Source organism: Colossoma macropomum, unplaced genomic scaffold, assembly GCF_904425465.1.
Source record: "Colossoma macropomum unplaced genomic scaffold, Colossoma_macropomum, whole genome shotgun sequence".
In the NCBI taxonomy this organism is placed as follows: domain Eukaryota; kingdom Metazoa; phylum Chordata; class Actinopteri; order Characiformes; family Serrasalmidae; genus Colossoma; species Colossoma macropomum.
The window spans coordinates 1,987,383-2,002,696 of record NW_023494788.1 but is presented as its reverse complement, the minus strand read 5'-3'; the positions used below and the strand labels follow the sequence as shown (position 1 = coordinate 2,002,696).

Below are 15,314 nucleotides of genomic sequence, written 5' to 3'. Positions count from 1 at the left end.
CATCCTAACTAGACTAAACCTCCTAAATCCTGTCCTAACTTTAGGATGAACCCCAACAGGGTCCTCACTTCTGTTTAAGGTCCGTTTCTATGGTTTTTAGGCAGCTGAGTCAGCAGCATAGTTCACTACCAGCATAATGAGCTCCATTTATCTCTACTGTAAAACGCTGCTTTCACTGTGAGATGATTTTCTTTTCTAACTCTGCGTTTTAAAGATCTCAGACGCTGCAGACTCGATCTCCACCGTACGACGGAGTTTTAGGGCCACTGTTAATGAAAATAAAAATAGTACACTTCGGATAAAGTCGGAATATTTCGAGAAAAAAGGTCGTAGAATTACGACATTAAAGTGGCATTAACACCAGGAAAGGTCAATATTGTGGCTGAAGGCTTTGCAGAGGGAAGCAGCGCGTTATGGCAGCCCCCCTACAGTACAGCAACCGAGACCCCAGCGCGTTATGGCAGCCCCCCTACAGTACAGCAACCGAGACCCCAACGCGTTATGGCAGCCGCCCTACAGTACAGCAACCGAGACCCCAGCGCGTTATGGCAGCCCCCCTACAGTACAGCAACCGAGACCCCAGCGCGTTATGGCAGCCCACCTACAGTACAGCAACCGAGACCCCAGCGCGTTATGGCAGCCCCCCTACAGTACAGCAACCGAGACCCCAGCGCGTTATGGCAGCCCACCTACAGTACAGCAACCGAGACCCCAGTGCGTTATGGCAGCCCCCCTACAGTACAACAACCCAGACCCCAACGCGTTATGGCAGCCCCCCTACAGTACAGCAACCGAGACCCCAACGCGTTATGGCAGCCCCCCTACAGTACAGCAACCGAGACCCCAACGCGTTATGGCAGCCCCCCTACAGTACAGCAACCGAGACCCCGACGCGTTATGGCAGCCCCCCTACAGTACAGCAACCGAGACCCCAGCGCGTTATGGCAGCCCCCCTACAGTACAGCAACCGAGACCCCGACGCGTTATGGCAGCCCCCCTACAGTTAACCCACTTTATCCTCGAAATATGACGACTTTCACAACTTTATCCTCTAAATATTACGACTTATATCTCTAAATATTATGACTTTTATTCAAAATATTACAACTTTATCCTCAAAATATTATGACTTTTTTTCTCGAAATACTACAACTTATCTCGAAATATTACGACGAATTTCACAACTTTATCCTCGAAATATTGCAACTTTTTTTCCACCGCCCCTCTGATTACCTTCGTGTGTTAATGTTGATGATGAAATATTACAGTGATGGTGGTGAATAATGAGGAGACGGAGCTGAACGTGTGTCTGTTTATTAGGAGGAGTAACGTTAGCGCACTCAGCTAAAGCGTTTGGGAAATGGAGACTGAAACTGTGGAGCGGTAACGCTCTGATAAACAGCAGGGGGCGCTCTCACAATATTCTTAACTCTCAGTTTATCTCGCTTTAGTTTTGTTTGACCTTTTTTCAGCTTTTCAGCTGTCTGGCTAACTAACTTGATTATGTGTTTACGTTTCAGCTGGTCGTGTATGGTCGGTTGCTAGGTAACAGACATGATGGTCGATGGTCGACTTCGAACAAGGAAGTTAAGATTTCCTAACTTAAGATAAGATAAGATTCTTTAATTAAGGTCAGATTTGCTTCTGTAATACGAATTTGTGAAAAATCTTATTTTGACCTGTCACATCTTAAGTTATGACAAAAAGATAGGAAACTTCTGTAATACGGCCCCTGGAGCCGTACAACATAAACCTATCTTAAAATCTGAAAAGGTAAAGGTAAGATTTTTCACGAATTCGTATTACAGAAGCAAATCTGACCTTAATTTAGGGATTTTATCTTACAGGATCTTGTCTCCAGTTAGAAAATCTTAACCTACTTGATCAAAATCGAGTCGACTGTTACGTCTGTTACCTAGCAACCGAGCATACGTGCACAGCTGAAACGTAAACGTCATCAAAATCAGACAATTTGTAGAGATTAACTGGCTCTGATAAAAATAACATTAAAAATGTGAGTCAGAGCTGCCGTCACTGATGTAAAAACGTCAAAACAAAACTAAAGTGTGATAAACTGTGAGTTGTGAATACTGTGAGAGCGCCCCCTGCTGTTTATCAGAGCGTTACCGCTCCACAGTTTCAGTCTCCATTTCCCAAACGCTTTAGCCGAGCGCGCTAACGTTACTCCTCCTAATAAACAGACACACGTTCAGCTCCGTCTCCTCATTATTCACCACCATCACTGTAATATTTCATCATCAACATTAACACACGAAGGTGATCAGAGGGGCGGTGGAGATCGAGTCTGCAGCGTCTGAGATCTTTAAAACGCAGAGTTAGAAAAGAAAATCATCTCACAGTGAAAGCAGCGTTTTACAGTAGAAATAAATGGAGCTCATTATGCTGGTAGTGAACTATGCTGCTGACTCAGCTGCCTAAAAACCATAGAAACGGACCTTAAACAGAAGTGAGGACCCTGTTGGGGTTCATCCTAAAGTTAGGACATTTAGTCTAGTTAGGATGTTTGTGTGATGCTGTTTTCTTGGTGACTAAACAGGTAGTTGAGAAGTTTGTGTAATACGGCCCCAGGTTTGGTGTATAAAGCTATAGAGCCGAACTTCTCATAGAGCAGCTTTCTCTGAGTTTCAGTACCAACAATCAGTATTTCAGTTTTTTTGTGAATTAGTTAGTTAGATAATTTTGTGGTGAATATCTAAAACACAGCTGGTCAGACCATCTAGAGAGTCTTGATCTTCAGAAGAAATGGAAATGTATAATTGTGTGTCGTCAGCCTGGTTATGAAAATTTATGTTTCCTAATGACTGCTTTTGTACTGCTCTGGGGAGAGATCATACATAATAATTACTGGCCTTAAGCCAATACGTTTGATTATAGCATTATCAATAAGTCAAAACACACGTTAAGAAGATGGGGCTGTGCTCTTGATTACATATCACATATCACATCAATTCCCATCTCCCCCCATTTATCATTGATCAAGGTACAAAGACATTAGAATCTATTGATTATCCCTTAATTCTGACTAAACAATTACATTTTAAAATGTATGCTTTGTAAATGAAATGGATGAAAAATAAAGTTATGGTCAAAACTGTGTGTGTGTGTGTGCGCGTGCAGGTTGAGGTTCTTAGACAATGGCCAAGTGTCCCTATCATAGTTACAAATGACATTCAAGATGGGACTAAGCAGTGTGTCCCAGGCCTGGGATACAATTTGTGGCTCTCCAGGACAAAACGTCAGCGCACACACACACAGAGAGAGATAGCTAGAGAGAGAGAGGGATAGAGAGAGAGAGAGAGAGAGAGAGAGAGAGAGAGAGAGAGAGAGAGAGAGAGAGAGAGAGATAGAGAGAGAGAGATAGAGAGATAGCTAGAGAGAGAGAGAGAGAGAGACAGAGAGATAGAGAGATAGCTAGAGAGAGAGAGAGACAGAGAGAGAGAGAGACAGAGAGAGAGATAGATAGAGAGAGAGAGAGAGAGAGATAGAGAGATAGCTAGAGAGAGAGAGAGAGAGAGAGAGAGAGAGAGAGAGAGAGAGAGAGAGAGAGACCATAGTGTGATTAACTATGAAATGAAAACCAAAAACAGTGAAGTTACTGTTTGTCCAAACATATTCAAAAATCTTAGAAATATCTTACACCCAATTATTTAAATACTTAAAAAAAATCTCTCACATGAACATGCACTACAGAAACATCTTAATTCTGAATCTGAAATCTGATCAGTTTAGTCACCATGACAATTATGCCAGAATAACAGTTCCTAACTTCATCATCTCATCATGAACTCCAGATAAGAAAACAGCATCACACAAACATCCTAACTAGACTAAACCTCCTAAATCCTCTCCTAACTTTAGGATGAACCCCAACAGGGTCCTCACTTCTGTTTAAGGTCCGTTTCTATGGTTTTTAGGCAGCTGTGTCAGCAGCATAGTTCACTACTACTACTAATAATAATAATGAAAATAATAACAAAAATAAACTTATTTACAGAGCACATTTCATAGCTCACAGCGCTTTATACTCAAGTAGTATATTTAAAAACATTTTAAAGATTTAAAGATGAGATTTTTTTGATGAGATAAAACAAGTGCAGAAAAACAAGGCACCTATTCATAATTCAGATTTTCCACTATTTTCCATCATCAACATTCCATATAAACTCAGAAGACTCGTGTAGGTTCACTGGTGGTTCTGGATAGTAAATAAAATGTCTATATTTGTGTTGTAGTCATGGCGACCCCTGGTTCCTATCACCACCACTGTAAAGACATCTGAACCATTTCACACCAAACCACTCTGAATCATTCTGTTTACATCTCCCAGACTAGTGATCAAACCTAGACACAGACTAGGAGAACGAGTCAGAATAAACGTGAACACTTTATCGGGTGAGATGACGGACAGTGATGATTTTATTAACATAGAACAAACAAACGTGTGAAGTTAGTTATTGCATTGAACACATCCAGATGATTGTACCCAGAACGAAGAAGAAGATCTACAGTGAATTTAAAAACTGTAACCAAAATCTCTGTAAGAATAACAGTTTAGTCCCTGTGTGATCTCACGCTTTGGCACATTAAGTCATCTTTGGGATCACCATGGTAAATTTTTCCCAGAGTAATCCAAAAATTCCCCGTGGTCCTTCACAGTCAGTCCGGAAATAACAGACAGCATAGATGAAATGCTCTCGTCTGGACTCAGAGGAGCCTGGAGGAGATTAAAAATATGATAATTATGGTTAAGATGATCATTACAAAAGCAAATACACTGACACAGAAAAACATCCATACAACTGAATAAAATAGTCAGCCAGTTAAGCCGGACAGTCCTTAATAATACTGTATAAATCAGTCAGTGAAAGCTATTAAAGGGGCATTGCAGCCTAGAACTAGAGTTTAATATGTTGTTTGTTGTGTTATGTAGTGCAGTACTGTATCCCTCAGCTTAGAGGTGGGCAGTATCTAGATATTTTATTGTTATTCTGATAAACATCATTATCATGATACAATAGTGTTTCAATAGGGGACATAATTAATGTATTACAAAACTGTCTTTAAGGATTGTGATATGATATTTTTGCCATATTTCCAAACCCTACCCGGCAGAATTCACAATTATATATCTTATATTTTTGTTCATTAGTGTTCTCTCACTACAATACCCAGCACGCATTACACAAATACATCATACAAACATCCCTGTGGTGTCAACCAATCATAACTGTTAGCCTAGCCACCGAACTATAGACTAATAATACAACTAAGCTAGCATTGGTGTGATTTTCAACTCAGTCACTGCATAAAACCATAAAGAAAATAGTGAATCTTTAATTATTCAGCATTAAATGAACATCAGAGACTCTTTCAGCCAACAGAAAGGAGCCAAACTGAGCTAAGACGTCTAGTTATTCAGGTTTGGCTTTTTAATTAAGGTGTCCGAGTTGAATGTCTGTTAAAGTTGAGTTATGGGGACACGTTTTGTAGCTGAATGTCCAAGATTTGTGCTGGTTTTGTGCCGGCAATGTAATGACATCTCTCTGGTGCTGCGTGTTTGAGTTAATTACATTTGTTCTGATCGATGTGTTTATCGCGGAACCTCATATCGCGATAACGATAAAAATACGATTTATCGTGCAGCCCTAGTGTGATGTATGTGTGTACTCACATCAGGGCCTCCCATATCAGTGCGAACCCAGCCAGGGTGAAGAGCAGTGCACAGGATCCCCTCTGACTCCAGATCAGCCGCCAAACACCGCGTCACCATGTTCAGGCCAGACTTTACAGGAATAGAAAAAAAAATCTAATTTACAGTTTTCCTCAACCCCAAACACCGACATACTGATCTGTAAAAATGGAGAAAAGTTCAGACAAGTTTCACTTCGATGCTGCTAGTGTTCAGCTCCATACTTAGTTTGTATTGTTTACTTTTTGTGTTGTTTTACAGTGTCAAACAATGTAAGAATCTACATAATCAAGTCTATTTTACTTAATAATAATAATAATAATAATAATAATAATAATAATAATGTCTTTATTAGTACTGCACCTTTTAGTCCAAACTCTTACGCGGCTTTAGAGTGTAAAACCAATACCACAAATAACAGACGAAAAAAAGGATAAAATATTGATAAAAACAAATATTAGCATGGATAAAAGTACAATTACAGATTCACAGACAATTACAGATTATTTAATTTAAAGATTATTTAATAGAATGCAATGACGTGCAATTAATTTAAGATCTATATTTAACTGAAAATAGTACAAATACAACATGTCAAATGTTGAAATTGAGAAATTCTGCTGTTTTCTGGAAAATATATGTTCATTTGGAATTTGATGCTAGCAGCACGTTTTGAAAAATTTGGGACGGGGCAACAAAAGACTACTTACAAACAATGCAGTGCATTATGGGTATCCCCTTTTCAATAGGGTCTATCGATTGTCCACAACCAATGTCGGTGCATTGTGGGATTGCTATGAGGCTAACGCAGCTAACACTGTCCTAACTGCAGGCCTCAATCATCATCTGCCTCAGATCATGTGAGTTTTGGTTTGAGACAAGTGTGTGATGATTTAGACATGCAGTTAGCGCCATGCTAACTGGCGGTGCAAGCTTAAATGTTAGCGACATTAGCCTCATAGCTCCAGTAATAAAACCTCAAACATGTCTGGGCTGACGGACTACATTTGGGCTTTGGGGGGCGGCGAACTGGGGGAATTTGATTTTTCAGTAATAACTGCTTTAACAATAAACAAAATCAAACACCACGATAACAGCAGCCGTCCTCACCTTAGAGACCCTGTAAGCGTAGGCTTTGTAGATGGCTCCCTCGCCCCAGTTGAGCTGGACGGAGCCCAGGAGAGAGGAGATGTTGACCACAGCTGACCGGTGAACCCCCATTCCACTGCCTTGGCCGGCCGCTGCGGCGGTCTTCAACAGCGGCAGGAACGCCTGAAACAAACAATCTACATTAAAGCCACTTCACAGAGAACTGGACTGAATCTTTAAGCTGAACTTGCGTTGGTTTAGACTCGTACAGTAACATGTAAACAGTTTTCTACAACTACACTATAAAAAGATGGTTGTTCAAGGGTTCTTCAGTAAAGGCAATGGTTCTATTTAGAACCATGAGTTCTGTGGAGAAGCATGCTTGAAAAGTTCTTTGCTTATTGAAATGGCTCTTCAGACTGATGGAGAATGTGTTGTATATGGTTCTGTGTAAAACCTTTTTCAAAATGGTTCTATATAGCACCATAAAGGGTTCTGCTCTTGTTAGAAGCCTGACATCGTAACAATGGCAGAACCCTTTGTCAGTACTATACAGAACCATCTAAAACACATGCTCCATCAATCTGGGAAAATGCGTCTATATAAAAGTAAATAAAATAAAAACACTGTGTGAAGAACCCATGAAGACCCATCTAGAGGGAGGACAACAAACTGCAAACATACAAGCAAACAAAAATCACAAGGGGGAATAAAGGAGAAAAAAAAGGGTAGAAATTGGGAGAAAAATAACAAGCATATAGAACATCTAAAACAGAGAGAAAAAAAGGAAAGAAAACAGTAATTATAATATTTGTACCCTCAGACAATGAATTGAGCTATAGCTATTTATAATATCTGCCATATATATTTATTTGTGTGTGTGTGTGTGTGTGTGTGTGTGTGTGTGTGTGCGTGTGTGTGTGTGTGTGTTAATATGTGACCAGGAACATTCGGGTAGAGGCACCACAGGTAGGTATAAAAGCCTGTAGAAGTTAAGGTGGTTGTAGAACGTTGTAAAGTGTTGACCATGTGTTTTCGTATTCATGAGATTTGTTTTTGATAGATGCTGAGATTTTCTCCATTGCTGTGTGCTCTATTAGAACGTTTTTCCATTGATTGATCGTAATCTTTTTCCTTGTTTTCCAGTTTGTCAAAATGGTCTTTTTAGCGATGGTCAGCATTTTCTTCCTTGTTTAGATGGACTGATGATGTGTCACCTAACAGACGGAGTGATGGGGATGGGGAGATGGGTTGTTTTAACAATGGAGTTGGTTGATTTATGACAAGTAGCCAGAAGTACTTGACTGGTGTGCAATGCCACACGGCGTGTATAGAACTGTCAGGAGTGTTTAGTGAACAGTGTCTACAGATTTCGGAAGAAGACCCATCTTTTTAAAGGTTATAACTTAGTATGAACACAAACCTCACTGCTAATTACTGAGGTAACAAGAGCCGCTACCATATTCACACAGCGCGCAATAAAACAGTGAACTTATCACTCATTTTGTAATAAGTATCACAATGTTGACCTTTGCTGACATCACAGACGGCTGTAATAGGCACTAAATACTGTTCGGCATCTAAACTGACCATTTAGGTGTGTTTTAACTAAGCTCAGCTAAGCTAACCTCTAGCTTTGCCCTGTACTATGTTAGCCTATTAGCACTCTCGCCTATTAACATTAAACAGAATAACAGTGGTGAAATGGTTCTTTAGATTGATGGAGAATGTGTTGTATATGGATCTATACAGAACCTTTTTGAAAATGGTCAGCATCTTTCGTGTGAAAAAAACATCAAAACATTTGGGGTGTAACTTCATATGCGGCTCAAGCGTACAGCACAACAACTGCGGCACAAGAAATTAATTAATATGAGCGTAAGTGAAACCTTAATAATGGATTTTTTGCTTATTTTAGTGCACAATTTTTTTTTTCCTGTATTTAACACATTGGAAAAAATATAACATATAAAACGTGCCGTAACCTTTAAACAGGCCACATTTTAATTTTTTTATGTTAAATTCTCATGTATTTGTGCATTTAACTTTTCTCTTTCTCTGTAGACGATGCGTCAACTTATTTTCGAAAAACAACAAAACATGCAATTTGAGATTTTTTTGTTGTGCTTATTGCAGAACACAACCAGACTTTGCTTTCTCTAGGGTTGTGCTTGCATGTGTGTTTAACTATTTAGAGACTGTTCAGCTGTTTAACGGTCAAATAGAGTCAAATTTCAAATTCAGTATGAAGTAATTATGAAAATCAAACTGTTGATGATTTTATGGTATTGTGGTTTTTATGGTTATTTTATGGTAAAATATACTAATTAGGTTTCAGTCAATTGATACAGTTTTAAATATGAGGGTTACTGTTTCTAAATATGATATTATTGGTTAATATTATTTTGTCCCACCCACTGGTGCACAGTGATGTCATAAAAAACAACAGAAGAGATTTTGGAGGCGGGGCTAAAGACATTACATTTTGATGTGAGATTACAGAAAACAGTTTAGTCTTTTAGACCTAAACCTAAAGTGTTTCAGGTAGTTTGTTAAGAGATTTACTTTTTTGTGGATTAAGTGACCCTTATTAGTCCCACAGCAGGGAAATTTCACCTCTGCATTCTAACCCATCTGTGCAGTGAAACACCACACACACACTAGGGGGCAGTGATCACACCCAGAGCGGTGGGCAGCCCTATCCACAGCGCCCGGGGAGCTGTTGTGAGTTAGGTGCTCAAGGGCACTTCAGTCACATACTGTCAGCTCAGGGGATCAAACCAGCGACCTTCTGGTCACAGGGCTGGTTCCCTAATCCTCAGCCTATGACTGCCCCCTGGAGGAGCTAAAGGGAACCATCAAGTATAGCCAAGTTTTTATCATTATTATTATTATTATTATTATTATTTGTTGTTGTTGTTGTTGTTATGATTGATGTTATCTTTCTGTAGATGTAAACTCTAAACTCAGACTGCCTAATTATGTTAAAGTAAGCATTCGTTTACCTTCGTAATGAACAGTGGAGCCACCGTGTTGCTCTCAAAGGTCTTCATCATGGCGTCTCTGGTCACTGTGTTGAGGTCAGAATCAATCAGGATCCCAGCGTTGTTGATTAAACAGTTCAGACCAGCTGCTCCGACTATGGAGGAGACTTCTTTGACAGCAGCTTCGATGCTGGCATCACTGACCACATCTGAAACGTTCACAGATCACAAATTCACAAATTCAGGTCAAACTATTTAAAACTATTAAGATCTACTTTATTTGTTTATTAGAACTAGTTAAGTGTAATATATCATACACTTCTTCAGTGGAAAATAACTATACTTAACAGAAAATATTTACAGCGCTTTAATGAAACTCATGGATCAAGGCAAAGTATTGGTGCCATCTGCTGGTCAGATCTTGTACTGCAACTTTAACTGCTGCTTTCAGAACAGTGTAACACAGAGAGACTTCAGCCAAAACAGTTCAGTTTAAAAGTTTAAAGATATTCTAACTCCTACAATCAGTTCAAGATGTGAAACATTTATTCAAATTATAATCAGTCGCTTGTTTTAATCAACTGGCAAAGAAATACTTTTAATAAGTAATATGGTACTTAAAGGTAAGCAACAAAAACAGCCTGTCTAAGGGATAAAGAGACTTTGGAAAATGTTCATGTACCAATAAAACACTGTTTTGGTTGCCAAACAAATGTTATAAGTGTGGAAAAAAATAACATACAGGTAAACTGTAAGATACGGGCCCTTTAAGTGCAACTTAAACTTGTGAGTAAACATGCTGAGTGAAATATTACAGCTCACCTAAAGGCAGAATATGAATGTCTGAATGGGATTTTACGAGCTGCTGCAGTTCCTGAAAAACAGAAGACAAAAAGAAGGACAAGAACGACAAGATGGATAACCTTAAAGCAAGAAACTACTCTGATGGAAAAAAAGCACAAATCATTAAGTGTTTCTGATGGTTCCTGGTGGTTTTGTAATCCCAGCTGATTAGTCTGATATCTTTAGACAGCTGATAGTCTCTGATGGTATTGTAATGGTGGATATCACAGTGTAAAAGACAGGTGTTTTTTGCTGATTCCAGACACATTTGATGATTTCCTAATTTGATTTAAAGGTGTTCTAAAGAAAACTAGTGGTCTCTAATGGAACCCATTAAACCAATTCCCATTAGAGAACAAAACCGTCAGGTTTTAATCCTAATAACTCTAATGGTCTTTTTTCAGTAGGGATGTGTTTTGGCTTTTTTAATGAGTTTATATCAAATCAATCAATTAAGCTTTATTTAAACTGAGTACATTGAGGGAGACCCTCATTTACAGTGTAGCTGAGCCAATACAGAAATCAGGGATTGAAAAACTGGATAATGAAAACATATCAAATGCTAAAAAAGTAATAAGGATCATAAGAGTAAATGTAACAGTAAAAAAAGTAAAAGATCAATAAACTATTAAAATTGCAACAATATCTATAGTATATGCTACGCTATATTTCGCTGCTGTCGGAAGAAACAGGTTTTTTCAGGTTTTGACATAATCTGAAAATGCCTGTTGCTCTTTACATGGTGTGTGAATTTCATGATGAATGGACCAAAAGAAACGGCCTGAAATTACTTTGAAAAAATTCTGGTTCCATTGACTTACATTAAAAGTAAAGTATGTTTTTTCTTTTTCCTGTAAAGTTTTGGAGATACGAGGTTTTGTTCCGACACAATATCTACAGTACACACACCAATCAGGCATAACATTATGAGCACCTCCTTGTTTCTATGCTCATTGTCCATTTTATCAGCTCCACTTACTATATAGGTGCACTTTGTAGTTCTACAGTTACAGACTGTAGTCCATCTGTTTCTCTGATACTTTGTTAGCCCCCTTTTACCCTGTTCTTCAGTGGTCAGGACCCCCATGGACCCTCACAGAGCAGGTACTGTTTGGGTGGTGGGTCATTCTCAGCACTGCAGTAACACTGACGTGGTGGTGGTGTGTTAGTGTGTGTTGCGCTGGTGCGAGTGGATCAGACACAGCAGTGCTGCTGGAGTTTTTAAACACTGTGTCCACTCACTGTCCACTCTATTAGACACTCCTACCTTGTCGGTCCACCTTGTACATGTAAAGTCAGAGACGATAGCTCATCTGCTGCTGCACAGTTTGTTTTGATCATCCTCTAGTCTACATCAGTGGACGCTGCCCACAGGACGCTGTTGGCTGGATGTTTTTGGTTAGTGGACTATTCTCAGTCCAGCAGTGACACTGAGGTGTTTAAAAACTCCAGCAGCACTGCTGTGTCTGATCCACTCAGACCAGCGCAACACACACTAACACACCACCACCACGTCAGTGTTACTGCAGTGCTGAGAATGACCCACCACCCAAACAGTACCTGCTCTGTGAGGGTCCATGGGGGTCCTGACCACTGAAGAACAGGGTAAAAGGGGGCTAACAAAGTATCAGAGAAACAGATGGACTACAGTCTGTAACTGTAGAACTACAAAGTGCACCTATATAGTAAGTGGAGCTGATAAAATGGACGATGAGCGTAGAAACAAGGAATAAAGGTCATAATGTTATGCCTGATCTGTATATTTATACTCACTGACTCTTTCAGTGTCGGATCCCTTCAGGGTTGTGATTATGAGCGTTAAAATCAATGTTAGAGGCTCTGGAAAACAGCATAAGTTCAGCTTCTAATGTAGAAATCACAGCGTAAAGGATTCCAGTGGTTTAACATGTGACTTGTGACCAAGTGCCGACACATCTGATGGTTTTCTACTGGGATTTAAATGTGTTCTACAGGAAACTAGTGGTAACCATTAAGCCAATTCCCACTAGGAAGTAAAAACATTAGGTTTTAATGTTACTGGGTATAATGGTCTCTTTTCAGCAGGGTGAGCGAAAGGCTTCCAGACCCAGAAGAGAGTGATTTGATGTCTGTGATCTTCCTCAGAGCTTGACTTCTCAAATGCATCTCGAATTTGAGTGTTTCATAACGTGACCAGAGTTATGGACGTTTGTTGGTGTTAAAAAAGACCATTAGAACCATTAAAATGTGAACTGGCTTAAGTGTTAAAGACCACTAGTTTCTTGTAAATCACCTTTAGATCCCATTAGGAAACCATCAGATACATCTGGACTGGTTAACCATTAAGAATAATTTACTGTGTGATCAACCCATCAAGCAAACATTAAACAGCATTGGGCCAACCATTAACTTTTAATGGTTTCTGTGATTGTGTGTGTGAGTGTGAGCTGGCCTACCTGAGCTCCGTCCGGGTTCCTCGCAGTCGCTATGATCTTTTTTGGCCTCTCTGCGTGGCTGACCAGATGTTTGACCATCTGCAGCCCCAGTCCTCTGCTCGCCCCTGTGATCAGCACTGACTGACACTTACTGAAGTTCAGAGTCATGATTAACAAACTTCAGCAGCTCAGCTTTCCTTGAACAGGCAGCTCACTGACCGCTCCGCAGCCTGTGGTCACGTGTCTGGAATCAGTTCCGTAACTTTCTCTGTTTTGAAATCTCTTTATGCAAATCACATTTTTTACACTCAGACGACATCATGACAAAATAATCCACCAATAATTCTGCAAATCTGCACAGAGAAACATGTTTTTAAAACTGATTAAAAAACTTTAAGAGCTTTAGCAACTGAAAGTGCTCCACTGTGACTTTGTGTAATGTTTCACAAATTCAAAGTCTCTCTTTGATTTACCACAGTAACTCTGTCATAATAATAATAATAATAATAATAATAATAATAATAATAATAATAATGATTTGATGTTTTTGTGCCCTGTTATGTGTGCATAAGTTGTATTGTAACGTCTGTATGTGTTTATTTTGTGTAGGTTTATCTGTATTTTTCTGTTTATGCAAAGTGTTAATTTAGTATTTTATATACTATAAGCTAGTTTTTGGGTGCCTCTTAACACCTGGCCAGGGACAACAGAGCAAAAGAAAATAAGCCTATTCAGATACAGTCCTATTAACAAGCACTTTAATTATAAATTAATAAATAAAAAATAATGACAAAAATAATGTTTATTTATAGAGCACTTTTCACATTGAGTAGCAGCTTACGGCGATTTAAAATCAAGTAATACAGTTAAAAACAAATTATGTAAAGACAGTTATTTGTTTATTGATGAGATATTATAGGTGCAGACAAACAAGGGACCTATTTATGTCTTATAGAAGAAATTATTTCAGCCTCAGATGAGCAGGACGGACAGCCAAAACAAAGACTATATAAAATTAAAAAATCCTTCATATATTATTATTATATATTACTGTAAAGAATATTAACTATCTTCTGCTAACTTTGTTTACGGTGATCACAGTTTTGGATAAAGCCGTTGTAGCTAGTGTCGCCAGCCAACGGGCTTCAAAATAAAAGTCAGGCAAACGCAAGTCCTCCTTAAAACAATTACACAAAGCCACAAATCTCAAGGTGTAATTTTGTAGTTACCTCCTCCATTAAAATAAGTATTTAACCTTCTCTAGACACTGGACTGTGGTTGTTGGCTGTGTTTTAAGTCAGGATATTGTGATAACCAGCAAGATAGCCTTGAGAAAAAAGTTTCATTTGGGGTTGATATACTATTTCATTAGTTTATTCCAGTTATTGTGAGTGGTCACATAATGCCTTCATCGTAAATACCTAAATACATTTTTAGAGGGCAACTCATGCCTGTTATGTAATTGTTGGAATGATTTCATTACTTGACCTTTAAATAACAGCTCTAGTAAAATTAAAAAATAAAAAAAGTCCCCTGTCCACCCACTTCTGGGAACCACTGTCTGGACTACATGGAGGAAGGTCTGTATTATCTACAGTTCCCATTGCTCTAGATATGGATGAAGGTACTTTTACCATCTTTCTAGCCATGGACCAGACCTTTAAGATGCACCTTTCCCTCTCATTGTTCTCAAGTTTCTGCCATGTTCCTGAATCTAAGGCTGGTAGTATTGTATATGGTGGAGCATGCATTTTATTCTAACTCAAGCCATCTAGTTCTGTCCTCTTTCTTTATCCATAACAATTTAATTATTAAATAAATGCATTATTGGAGAGCAAGGTAAAGTAAATTATATTTGAATCATCATTTTCACGCCATTATTGCATAAACACACAAGGCATACACATGAGAGTTCTGAAAATATATTTAAAATTAAATAAAGCTACCAGCAAAGTGTCTAAATCTCTGTGTAAATGAAATGTCAACACTACCCTGCTGAAAAACAGAAACCATCTGCTGGTTCCTGGTGGTGTTTAATAGTCAGTAATAGTGTTTGGTGTTTACCTGATGGTTTGAAAGGATCCTAATGGTTTAACTGATTTGAGAGGGTAACCATTAAGGCAATTCCCATTAGAAAGCAAAAACCATCAGGGTTTTAATCCTAACTGTTCTAATGGTCTTTTTCTTGGCAGGGTGGTAAATTTTGATTGTGAGCCCAACGTTGTACATATGAGCAGGACATTTAAATTCACGTTGCCATTTTACATGTTAACT

At 38.8% G+C, this 15,314-nt stretch overlaps 1 protein-coding gene across 1 annotated transcript; it reads right to left on the bottom strand.

The window, feature by feature from the left end:
• Positions 1 to 4,409: 4,409 nt before the first annotated feature.
• On the bottom strand, positions 4,410 to 13,308 carry LOC118806573 (C-factor-like). The gene is made up of 6 exons (XM_036568017.1): positions 13,062 to 13,308; positions 10,606 to 10,657; positions 9,805 to 9,992; positions 6,821 to 6,982; positions 5,693 to 5,803; positions 4,410 to 4,735 (listed from the first exon to the last, which is right to left on the bottom strand). The coding sequence occupies exons 1-6, from the start codon at positions 13,206 to 13,208 to the stop codon at positions 4,622 to 4,624; spliced, it is 774 nt and encodes a 257-aa protein (XP_036423910.1). The 5' UTR covers positions 13,209 to 13,308; the 3' UTR covers positions 4,410 to 4,621.
• Between the last annotated feature and the right edge of the window lie 2,006 nt (positions 13,309 to 15,314).